This window comes from Dendropsophus ebraccatus, chromosome 6 (assembly GCF_027789765.1).
Source record: "Dendropsophus ebraccatus isolate aDenEbr1 chromosome 6, aDenEbr1.pat, whole genome shotgun sequence".
NCBI classification, from domain to species: domain Eukaryota; kingdom Metazoa; phylum Chordata; class Amphibia; order Anura; family Hylidae; genus Dendropsophus; species Dendropsophus ebraccatus.
The window spans coordinates 79,027,171-79,040,365 of record NC_091459.1 but is presented as its reverse complement, the minus strand read 5'-3'; the positions used below and the strand labels follow the sequence as shown (position 1 = coordinate 79,040,365).

The 13,195-nt window shown below is 43.6% G+C and overlaps 1 protein-coding gene across 6 annotated transcripts in view; it reads right to left on the bottom strand.

The window, feature by feature from the left end:
• Positions 1 to 13,195, bottom strand: part of GOLIM4 (golgi integral membrane protein 4) — an 85,569-nt gene that overhangs the window by 31,565 nt on the left and 40,809 nt on the right. For 5 of the 6 annotated variants that reach the window (XM_069975246.1, XM_069975250.1, XM_069975247.1 and 2 more), the window contains exons 2-3: positions 3,964 to 4,038; positions 1,836 to 1,885 (exon numbers count right to left, since the gene is read on the bottom strand). In XM_069975246.1, coding sequence (XP_069831347.1) covers positions 1,836 to 1,885; positions 3,964 to 4,038 — 125 coding nt within the window. Of the gene's footprint in view, positions 1 to 1,835; positions 1,886 to 3,963; positions 4,039 to 9,230; positions 9,310 to 13,195 lie in introns of those variants that run through there. The other variant, XM_069975248.1, reaches the window with a different exon arrangement.

Here is a 13,195-nt window from a genome sequence, read left to right as displayed (position 1 = left end):
AAGATTGAGATTTCTCCTTTCAGATAAATCTCTATGTGTAAACATACCACAAGGCTAGATTCACACAGAACAGATCTGCAGCGAATTTGCAGCGAAATCTGCTTTGGCTCCTATGCCAATGACTTTCAAATAGAATAAAAACTCGCAGTAGGATTTACATCCCTCTGTGAGTATGTACCTGACAGCGCCATTAACCCCCCGCCGGCCGGAGCATATTTTACCTGCTCCGCACTCCAGCTTGCTCCGGGGGTTCTTGGCTTGATGTTCCGCTCAGCCAATCAGTGCACTGCCCTGCAGCAGGATGTGAGCGGGATGTGAAGACGCCGGGAGCCCCCAAAGCAAGCAGAAGCGTAGAGACGGTAATGTATGCTCCGGCCAGCACAGCGGGAGGTTAATGGCGCTGTCACGTACATACTCACAGTGGGATGTAAATCCCGCTGCAAGTATGTATTCTCATTGACATATAATCTGCAGCAGATTTAGCTGAGAATTTGCAGCGTAAAATTTGCTGCGGATTCGTCCTGTGTGAATCTAGTGATGGTGTCTCATATCCGCACACAGGATCTTTGGAGCACGGCACAAGTGACCAATTAGCAAGGCCGAACTCCCATGATTACTTAGTTGGGTGGGGCAGCCAGTTCTAGGGAAAGAACACAGATTGGTCCAAACTCCTTCCATGAAGGAGGCCACTATACTCTTGATTAGCAATTTTTGTACCCCTCTCCTCATCTGAACTCTACAGGCAGCTCTTTACCCCTCGTGGTTTGGTTTGTGCCGATATGAGGGTCAGCTGTAAGACCTTATAGAGACAGGGCTGTGTCTCTCCAAATCTTGTCTAGTCCAATTACACAGGAAGATTATTTATCAAATAGGGCAGATATCCTGTTGTGTAATAGGTGACATCAGCAGACGAACGAGCAAACACTTGCTTATCGGCTGATTGCTCAATTCTGACCTGTCAAAACTAATTAGCTCAATTACACAGTAATAGCCCTATTTCACGGAACGATTATCGTTCATAGACTTGCTCCAACGACCGCTCATTAACGAGCACTTAACGATTTTTTTTAAGCGAACGATAACACATAATACGTGTGGGAACGTGAACGATATCTGTAGTGTAACGATTTTTTGCGGTCAGTACATGGTCGTTTAAAACGTTCGCCGGGCTGAGCAATAGTAGGTGGGGAAATGTAGGTAGACATTTCAAGAAAGACTGAAAGATTTTTTTATTCAACGAAAAAAGATTAGCAAATTATTGTTGAAAGACCAACGATTTTTTTTCGACATGTTGAAAAAATAAAATAGTGAACGACTCAACGACTATTTCGTAGTTGTCGTTCGCTCGTTTACAGCTATTCCACAGAACGAATATCGTTAACGAGCGGTCGTTTGAGCGATTTTATGAACGATAATCGTTCAAAAACATTCCGTGGAATAGGGCCTTAAGATGTAACTCCAAGACACTGTTCATGCAGTCCTGGGTACACGATGATCGAGCCATGGAATAGGCTGTGTGAACAAATGCAGATCTAAGTGATCAGATCAAACACACAAGAGATCATCTGTTGAAAATGAATAGGTTTATCTGACATTTACCTAACTCATATAGTGATTCACACATTATATTTGCTGATCTAACTTTGCTTTAAAAGCAGTTGTCTGGGTGTTTGGTAGCCCAAACATACAATAGGCAAAGAAATGTGATTTTAGCCAAAAGGGGCACTGCATTTATGAAAGGCATAAATGAGTAACCTAAAAACATCAACCTATGGTTTGCTACAGATAATAAAACTATATAGAATGTATATAGACTACAAAACCACTTTACTCACCCTTCCTTTATTCAGTGTTTCTTGTGCTTCTAGTTTATAAACAAGATGATCTAGAAAAAAAATATTACAATGTCAATAAATATCAAATATTTTTTTCCCGACACAAAATCCTACAAAACTGCTCAGAGGGTTTTCAGTTTTACAGAAACAAAGGGGTATTCCCATCAACTATCATAGTTAAACACATAGTCACAGTTAAAGCAAGCCCTTAAACTTAAAAATGTTTGCAAATATTCTCATTTAGCACACTTTCCGCTCTTTCCCTCCCATTGTTGGCTATGTAACAGACCACCACTTTTCTCTAAATGAATGTACTTGCAAAACGGAGTCATACAAGCAGGAGATAAAACACCAGGAGCATGGTCAAGTGACTACAAACAAGGCTGGCTTACAGAAGAGGTATTTATTTACAAATGACACAACAGTAAATAAGATATACATAAATGAATAAAGATTGGATGGGCCCTTTGAAATATTTCCATGTTTCTTTTCACACTGTAACAACATTTAAGGAGTTCAGATAAGGCTGGGTTCACCCTAACGTTTTTCTTATTTGCTAACAGATCCATATTAATTGAATGAATAAGCAAAAAACTGCTGAGCAGACTGATGCAAACTGATTGCAAAATGTTCTTTTTTTTTCATTGTCCATTTGCATATTGGCTTTAAAAAAAATGACTTTTGCCCATCAGTTGGAATCCGCTTTCATATCAATTTATATTTTTTTTTTGTTTCTCACTTCTGCACATGCTCAATGAAATAACTGATGAAAACTATTAACTTGCAAACGGCAGAAATACCTTCTGTTCCGTCAGATTCCGTTTATGTTGTTAAAAATGGAACAGCTAAACGAAACTGTGGTGGAGACAAAAACGTCAGTGTGAACCCAGCCTCACATGCCACTAATAGTACCCCTACCTGCTTTCCTCTATTAATGCATAATGGTCACACTAGAAGTTTCTGAATGTTAAATAAAAGAGACATTTAAGACTTGAGAAAACACAGATTTTATTAAGGAAACCTGTGCACAAGCTAGGGCAAGGAAGATAGCAGATATTTTTACAGTATGATTAACGAGATGTCAAGGTGAGTTCTGGACTGTTTCTCCATAATTTTCCAATTGCATGCTGTACATGTTATAATCCCATTGTATCACAAGATGGCAGCAGTATAGCACAAAGATTTTCAGCAGCAAGTCATTTGGAAAAAAAAAATCATGTACCTCAAAAAGATGAAAGCAGCTAACAAAATCAGAAATTTTGTCTCAATAGTTACTTTAGTTTTGTTGTACTTTGCAAAAATTCAGTCATGTGACAATACAAATAAAATTCACATTCATTCAGCTGATAAGACAAAATGCAATTTCACAGTTTATTGGTCAGAAACTAAATAATTAATTGCCTGAGATTCTTCATTTGCATAGGAAATGTAGAGATAAGTCTGTATGGCTTACATCCGTGCTTTGTCTACATCTAGAACACATAGCTGACCAAAGCAAAATGTGTAGGTGGATCATCTGTGCAATTCTCTTAAAGTGTCCCTGGAATTTAAAGTGCTCCTCCCAAGGAACCATATGAAGGTTATTAAATGTTCAGCACTAGAATGAGCTCAAATGAAACTCTATTCCTATAAGTCTCTCTTTGGATTCACCAACAGAACTTGAGCCCCTGGGTCACAGGTCCAGCTATGGACAAGTTGGGGACCTCTGTAGCCACTGCTGATCTCTGTATCTGGCCCCCAGCTTCTCTTTTATGAATAGAGCCGTGGGTACAGCACATGACCCAAGGCTCTATTCATTCCTATTGAGCCGCCGGAGAGAGACGAGTAAGCACTCTTCCAGCTTACTTGGCTCTCTCCGGCGGCTCCATAGGAATAAATAGGAAAATATTTCTTGGACAACCCCTTTGACTAAGGACATCCTGCAGCCATGGTTAGTACATGTGGCTATTAGGGACCAAATTAAACAGGCTATAGGCTAAGGCTAAGTATAACATGTTTACTTTGACTTGGTATTTTTAGTTTTTTTTATGGGCAACACTTTCCAATGTAATATGATTAGAGAGGAAACATGAAAGAATATATAGAGCACACACACTTTCTACAATTTTATATTTCAATATGGCTTTACCTTCTCTTGCTTTCTTAAGTTCAAGTCTTTCCTTTTGTAGAGATTTTTCTAGCCTTGAGCGGTGTTCATATACCACTATAAAATTAAAAGGAAAAAAGTTCAGGTTTTTTTCTTTATGCTAAGGGAGACAATGGCTGGGCATACAACGAACGCTGTGACAGTAGATTTCCTTCTGGTAAAGGGGTACTCTGTGCGGGAGGCTTTTTTTTAAAAAAAATTTTTTTAAATATCGATGGGGAGGGGGTGGATGAAGACAATGCCTTCCACTTACCTCCCTGACTCATGCTGCTCCGGTCTCTGGCTGCTTACGTCTCAGAAGGGACTCGAGATGTGAGGTTGGCAGCCCTGCTCAGCCATTCAGCAGCAGAGGCGGGGGATTCAACAGCCGAGTCTTGAGTCCCATCTGAGACAGAGCGGCTGGAGACTGCAGCAGTGTAGGTTAGGGAGGTAGCTGGACATTATTTTTTCATCCACCCCCTCTCCAGAGATATTTTTTTAAAGAGGCCCCTGCCCAGAGTACCCCTTTAATCACTTGGAAATGTCAGGGACAGGGTGTGTAATAAAAGTGCCACCTGTATCTGTATGGTGGACAAGGAAAGTAGGGGAGCTGTTCATGCTTGTCAGTGAATCAAACAATCTTGTTTACTGGTGGACAATATGGATACTGTTCACCGTGTGTCCCCATGTTCCCAACACTTCCTAACTTCAGAACAGCCTTAATGGCAGGCAATTGGTTGAAAACAAATTTGGTTCTCCCAGTCTAAAAATGTGTCCCCTCAGAAACAGGTACACTAACCAAAAGTAGCCTCCAATTGCCTTTCTATAGGATAGCTGGGGAAGCACTCTTACACTTACATCAGACCACAAATATAATAATTTCCATATCTGCCTCAGACAAGACTGCATGACGAGGTTTACAGAAATCCAGCATTTATATCACAATGCTTTCTTTTTTTATGTCAATAAGTGTATACACACTTCTACTACTGTATTTTATGTTTTATATTTTGTGCCATTTAACATGTGGCAATCCTAACCTGCTCCCAGATCCTAATAGGTAGAGGACAGGAAGGCTGCATGCATCTTTATATTATCAGTTTGCTGCAACTTTAAAGTGAATCTGTTAGGTCCCTACCAGGTAGCGCTGCAGACAGGTGTGGCACTTCAGCTTCCAAGAAAAATGCTACAAACAGTTCAGGGGCAGACACAGACTGCATAGGGCACCTGTGCAAAAAATTTGCCAGGGCCCCCCATAATCAAACCATGCCACCACATTCCTGGCTGTCCCTCATCCCCACACACTACCCATCCTGGCTGCCGCCCATCCTCACACTACCCATCCTGGCTGCCCCCCATCCTCACACTACCCATCCTGGCTGCCCCCCATCCTCACACACACTACCCATCCTGGCTGCCCCCCATCCTCACACACACTACCCATCCTGGCTGCCCCCCATCCTCACACACACTACCCATCCTGCTACCTCTCATTCTCATACATTACCCATCCTGCTGCCCCCCATCTTCACACACACTACCCATCCTGCTGACCCCCATTCTCACACACTACCCATCCCGGCTGCCACCCATCCTCCCAGTGGTCCTCCAAGTCATCAGGATGCCCAATGCTGCCATTGCCAACCGCCAGGTGACGTCACTGGTGCACGCTTCCTGGAGCAGGACAGGAGTGTGGCACCACTGCAGCTGGCCGTGGCTCATGTATTCAATAGAGGAGTCCGGTATGTGGGGCGGGCAATGCGTGATGCAAGCCGTGGCTACTGGCTTCTCTGTGCTGGCGGGCCGCAGATGGCAGGACATCTGATCAGGCGCCTGGTACATGGGTGGATGGACAATACATATCACCTATCCAGTGAAGCCCGGGGCAGTGGAGAGGCCTGCTAGGCTGAGGCTCAAAATCCGAGACTGTCGGGCCCCTCTGTTGGCCTTAGGGCTGTGGAGTCGGAGTTAGCTTTGGGTGGCGTTGGAAACAAATGTACCAACTCCAGCTTTAAAAAAATCATTAAAAAATGTAGAATTGAATTTTGATATGAATTTTACAAGTTTTGCTCATGAATATATATTATGAGCAACATTCTAATAGGACACTGTCCCTATTACATAAGGGGGGGTCAGGGAATATATCAGTAATAGTACACTGGCCTTATTAGATAAGGGTGGTTGGGGAATATATCAGTAATAGGACACTGGTCCTATTAGATAAGGGTGGGTCATGGAAAAGTTGTCGGTCACTATTTGGCAGATTGTTTCTGAGCTGGAAGAGTCCATTGTGTGGGGGGAGATCTGTGCTGTTCTCTTCCTGGATGCTGGATGACTGTATATGAGCAGCAGTGTAATATGAAGATATCCTGTGTAATATAGAGGAGGAGGAGGAGGAGGAGGAGGAGGAGAAGACATAAGTAGTGTAGCAGTAACCTCTGTCCTCAGTGTGGTGTTTTCTCTCTGGGAGAAGATTGTGTGTTTTTCTTCAGTGTTCTATGGCTGCAGGTGTGTGTGTGTGCGTGTAGTAGGCTGTGTGTGTATGCTATGGCTGCAGCAGGCTGTGTGTATGTGTGTGCGCACTATGGCTGCAGCAGGCTGTGTGTGTGTGTGTGCGCACTATGGCTGCAGCAGGCAGTGTGTATGTGTGCTATGGCCGCAGCAGGCTGTGTGTGTGTGGTGTGCGCTATGGCTTCAGCAGGCTGTGTGTGTATGCTAGGGCTGAAGCAGGCTGGGTGTGTGTGCTATAGCTGCAGCAGGCTGTGTGGGTGTGGGTCTATGCTATGGCTGCAGTAGGCTGTTCTCTTCCTGGATGCTGGATGACTGTATATGAGCAGCAGTGTAATATGAAGATATCCTGTGTAATATAGAGGAGGAGGAGGAGGAGGAGAAGACATAAGTAGTGTAGGTGTAACTTCTGTCCTCAGTGTGGTGTTTTCTCTCTGGGAGAAGATTGTGTTTTTCTTCAGTGTTCTATGGCTGTAGGTGTGTGTGTGTGTGTGTGTGTGCGCGTGTGTGTAGTAGGCTGTGTGTGTATGCTATGGCTGCAGCAGGCTGTGTGTGTGTGCGCACTATGGCTGCAGCAGGCAGTGTGTATGTGTGCTATGGCCGCAGCAGGCTGTGTGTGTGTGTGGTGTGCGCTATGGCTTCAGCAGGCTGTGTGTGTATGCTAGGGCTGAAGCAGGCTGGGTGTGTGTGCTATAGCTGCAGCAGGCTGTGTGGGTGTGGGTCTATGCTATGGCTGCAGTAGGCTGTGTGTGTGCGTGCTATTGTGTGCCCCCACAGTGACCTTCCATATCACTATGTGTGAACCCTCTCTATATCACTATGTGTGACCCCCTGTATATCACTATGGCTGAACTGTATATTACAGGTATTTGGCATTGTTAGCAGTGTTTCTTTAAGTATGGTGAATATTTAGTTAGAAACATAGAAGACTGTTAGCAGGAAAAGATCACCTGCTCCATCTAGTCTAGTTGTGAGTAGTTCAGGACATGGAGGCTGGAGACTGGCTATATCCACTGCACACACAGGAGAAGCTTCCTTTGTATGTTTCATAAGTCGCCCCAGGATGTAATACATTAGGGAGAAGCTGCTGAGCCAGTGTGATAAAAAAAACTCCCCTGGTACATGACTGGCCATTTATGAAGGAGTTGGAGTCGGGAGTCGGTCCTGATAAAATTCAGGAGTCGGGAGTTGGAGTCGCTCCTGATAAAATTCAAGAGTCGGAGTTGGAGTCGGAGCTGCGGCTTACCGACTCCACAGCCCTGGTTGGCCTGGGCCCCTGTGCAGCTGAAACGGCTGCACAAGTGATATGTCCGCTACTGAAACAAATAGCTGTAACACTTCAGCTTCTGAGGAAAAACACAATTTTATAACTTTACAAATGGCAATCAGCAAAAACAAAACCATCACTTTTATCTTCCTACCACCTATCAGCCAGTGTCTGCAGCTCTGTACCTGGTACGGACCTGACAGATTCCCTTTAAGTTTGGTGAAATATGTAGATAGGGGTGAATCCTGCACCTGAACTGAATATTCAGCCAGCGCGCTGCCGTGAACACCGGCCTAGAGTAACGTCCACGTAATTTGTACTGTATTAAATGTATTAAAAAATATATTTTTAGTCTCCGGAGTAAGCCTATTCTATAAAGCCTGCATAGAATCTCATAGCTCTGTAGTACAGTAAAAATTGATTCATTATATTTCTTCTATATAGATTAAAGGGCTTCTTGCACAGTTGCACACAAATCAGAGCACAATAGGAAATCATTACTCAAGTGTTCTGACTGATCATGTACCTGGTTCTTTGGAAAGGGAAGGAATGAATTGGCAAAGCCCTGAATCTGAAGAAGCCGTGCAATCAGGTTTTTATTGTAATTAACAATTCCTTTAAAGACAATAGCAGCTAATAGTTTAAACATTACATATTTTTAAGAAATAAAAGTTTTTATAACAAACTATAGAGAAAAAACAACAACACTGGGCGGTACATTTGCTGGGCGGTTACAGTAGTCCAGGAAAGACCAACATGAGGGACCACTGTACATTAAAAGGCATGTACCTTTTATAGTTTATTTAAAAAAAATAAATAAATCCTTAAAAGGGATTATACAGAGTCTGCTATCTCACCTGACAGAACTCTTTCCTCACTTCCTCTTAAAAAAAATCTGTTAAGGGGGACAATATTTTATTTAACAGAGGAGGACATGAAGTTCCGCCTTACTCTGGGGCTGTTCGAACCCATTCGCTGCTTTCATTATAATGAAGCCATTTACAAAAAAAAAGAAAACATTTCAAAAGTATGTTCTGTGCTTAAGCGGTTTCTAAGAAATGAAATGTGACTCATTAAGTTGGCAGTGACTTGTTTTATTAACTTTTCTATGTCATACATGCTTCCCTACCTATATTCCTTAATAAGATATTTAGGGACATTAGTAGCATGCTGGCTAATAGTTTAGTTTGCAAGACCTGCTGGGCCTGCACAGAGGTTGAACAGCTCTCTGTAGCCTCTAAACCATGTGTGACTTCTAAAAAAGATGTGTGATAAAGCAACTGGTCTGGTCTGCTGCAAACAGAAAAGACTGTATTAAAAAAAAACAAAAAAAAAAAACACAGACCTGAACATATTTGTGATATAATGCAATTTTCACACCATGTTAAGGTCTTGTGCTTTTAAAAAAAAACTTCACCCATCCTTGTAGACTCAATATCCCATAAAGACAAAGTGGAAACTTTCACTTGGACATAACATACATATTTAGACTCACAGTGCAGTGTCTCAGAGCGGGTGTGGTATTTGATGTTTCCTGCCCACCTGTAATGCTCTACACTCGCAAACATATTCCCTATTTGTAACTGTATTTTTATACTTCTGCCTGCACTATTTATTTATCTCCACTAGATGTCACTGTGTCAGGTAAATTGTGTGCACAGCTGTGAGGAAGGGGTTAACTGCCAACTGGTGAATGAGGTGACAGTAAGGGTACTATTACACCAACAGATCTGACGACAGATTATCTGCCAAAGATTTGAAGCCAAACCCAGGAACAGACTATAAACAGAACAGGTCATAAAGGAAAGACTGAGATTTCTCCTCTTTTCAAATCCACTCCGGGGTTTGGCGCCAAATCTTTGGCAGATAATCTTTCGTCAGATCTGTTGGTGTAATAGTACCCTTACTGTACAATCCCTGAGCTAGGTGCCTTCAGGCGATCTGGCCAATCCCTACACAGCATTAGGTCCTTCCAGTGTGTGTTCAGCCAGTCAGAGATGAGATTATTCCCCTGATGGACTTACAGTATTTTCCGGTGTATAAGGCGACTGGGCGTATAAGACTATCCCTGACTTTCAATCAGATTGTCAGGGATTCGCCTTATACACCGGAAAGTGTTAACCCCTGCTTGACCGCATCGCTGCTACGGTCAGGCAGGGGTTAACTGCAGCTAAATGAATAAAATAACAAACAGTTAACTCACCGGGGCTCGTTCCCGGCCTCCAAGCGTAGTCTTCTTCTCCCCTCCCGTTCTCCCAGGCAGGCAGTGTGACGTACATTGACTGCGCCAGGGATGCCCGAAGCCCTCGCGAGGAGCCAAGCGTCTAATCGGAGACGCTCGGAAGAGCTTTGGAAGAATGACAAAGGCTTCGGGTACTTCGGAGCCTCCCGAAGCATCTGTCATTCTTCTGAAGCTTTCCCGAGATGACCCCCGAATTCTGAAAAGATTTTTCGGGGTTAAAAGGTCGTCTAATACGCCTACGCTCCTGTGCTATGTCACAAGTTGCCCATAGACAGCGATAGGTGGAAGAAATAATACCCATGGGCGTAGGTATCTTCTCTTAAAAGCCCCTTCAGTTGAGTACCTTAGGGTCTAGGTAGGCCCCAATCAGTCCAAAGTAACCCTCAGTCCTCGCCAGTCAACCTATAGTAGTCAAAGACTATCCTATTGAAAAAAAAATTACTTCAAGTATTATTCCTCCAGCAAAAAGCTGTGCATACAAATTTACAAACACCCCGTTCAAGGGATTGGACTACACACACACACACACACACTATATATATCTGCATTGTACTTCTATCTAAAGAAAGAGATTGTCTACTCTGTATTAAAGGGGTAGTGCGGCGGTAAAGAATTATTCACAGAATAACACACATTACAAAGTTATACAACTTTGTAATGTATGTTATGTCTGTGAATGGCCCCCTTCCCCGTGTCCCACCACCCCCACCCATGTACCCGGAAGTGTTGGTGCATTATACATTACCTGATCCGTGTCGCGCATGTCCTCCATCTTGTGCCATCTTCGCGTCATCTTCGGCCGGCCGAATCGCTGCCGCCGTCCCCCCTCTGCCACGTCATAACTGTGCTCAGCCGCAATTGGCTGAGCACAGTTATGCTCAGCCAATCGCGGCTGAGCATCGGATGACGCTGCAGAGGGTGGCCGGCATTGGGGACAGTTGGAGCTGTTCGCCGTCCGTCCGAAGACATCACTGACTGAAGATCGGAGACGTGGGTCTATAGCGCACCACACTTCCGGGTACACGGGGAAGGGGGCCATTCACAGACATAACATACATTACAAAGTTGTATAACTTTGTAATGTGTTATTCTGTGAATAATTCTTTACCGCCGCACTACCCCTTTAAGAGCAAAGGATTATAGTAAAGACTCTTTTCTTGTTCAACTTAAAATTGACTGATTGGTGATTTATCTGCAAATCTGCATCTCTACGTCCATTTTTGTTTTTAAGTGTTTGTTGGTGTACCCAGGCGTGACAAGTGCCTCAGGAGCACCTGTCAACTGGACAATGACCCTATGACACAGACAAGACTGCTCTTTGAATATCCTTAAGTGGCCCAGCCAGAGCCCTGACATGAATCTAATGAACCAATGGTTCCCAAATCCAACACATCAGAAAAATTCCCAAACCAAGTGTGCAAACCTTGTGGCATCATACACAAGATGAAGAAGGGTGGAATGGCTGCCAAAAGTGGATCAACTGAGTACTGAGTAAAGGCTTTGAATACTTCGGGTCCTTTTACACATGCAGATATCTGACAGACTGTCTGACAGATTTTTGAAGCAAAAGCCAGGAATGGATTTGAAAAGAGGAGAAATCTCAGTAATTCCTTTAGGACATGTTCTCTGTTTATAGTCTCCTGGCTTTGGTTTAAAAAATTTGTCAGATAAATCTCTCTGTGTCCACTGCCCCGCCACAGCCATTGATTGGCTGAACAGGACGTCAGGATGCCGGGAGCACCCGAAGCAAGCCAGAGCGTGGACTGGTAATGTATACACCCATCTGGCGTTTACATACTTGCAGTGGAATGAAAATTCTGCTGCGAGTATGTAATCCTATTCAGAATGACAGTAAGGGATTTGCAGCAAATTTTGCTGCAAACTCACATTGTTCCTTGTACACTTTATATGAATGCTGGCCATCAGTGTTAAGTGTATAGGGGCCTTTCAAGACCTCACCGACAGATGTCGTCAGTGGAAAAAGGTGTCAGGTGTGGTGGAATTTTACTGACCAACCCCATTGACATTACCAGAGCAATCTGGTGGCTGTGGCTCCCCAAAAAGAACACAGGAATGTTCACCACTGCCATACACTGTATAGCCACTTTTACTTGCCTGATTGTGAATTAATAATGTGCCTGGCTTAATCAGCAAAGAAGTAAATAGGTTAAGGCCATGTTTACACAACGTATATTTTCGTAAAAGTACGGCCGTTGTTGCTGATTGCAACAAAGGCCGTGATTATTATGCAAGTATATGTTACCTGGCCTCTATGGAATCCCGGCCGAAGTGTATACACATAGTATATGCTCCAGCCGGGATCTCCCGTGGCCCCGTAGAAAATTGACATGTCAGTTTTCTGCAGCCGCTATTCAGTGAATAGCAGCAGCAGAAAACCCTTTCAGTGCACACTATGGAGTGAGCAGCTCCGGCTGCTTGCTCCATAGTGTGCAGTGTGGAGATCTGATGCTGGCACGCACGGATGCACCCGCATCAGAACTCTGCGGCACTAAAGATCATCCGGCCGGTACTACAGTACCAACCGGGATGATATCAACCGGTCTCATATGTAGTGTGAACATAGCGTAAGGGTGCGTTCACACGTACAGAATCCGCAGCAGATTTGATGCGGTGTTCAGGTATTTAGATCAAATCTGCTGTGGCTCTGTTGCATAAACTCCGCTGCAATATGGTGTGTGCGAAGCTGAAAGTGGTAAAAACTAAAGCTTGAGGTTCCGCAAAGGAAAATCTGAAGCTGTTACACTGACCTCATTTCAGCTCTTAAAAAAAGACTATTTTATTTCTTTATTAAAGAAACAGACAGTACCAGCCTGACTGAATGCTATAGGTACAGAATGTAGACAAAAAAAAATGGTTAATAGTGAGTGAACAGAATTTTATGGGCCCACACAGTACTCCTGTATGCTTCTGATTTTACACAGGCATGCTCTATCCCATTATGGAGCCATTTCCCTTAGGCCAATTTCTCACAAGTGTAATACATATGGCATCTCTGTATTGCAACCAGAAGACTTATGCTTCCAATGACCTGAACTGACATTATCACGTCATTAGATCCATCGCCAGGCTGGGATTGATATGAATGCATTATGGCCCAGACACATTTTTATTATGGACAGATAGCAACCAATCACAGCTAAGCTTTCATTTCTTAGAATGGGCTGTGATTGGTCGCTATCTGAGACATAAATGTGCCT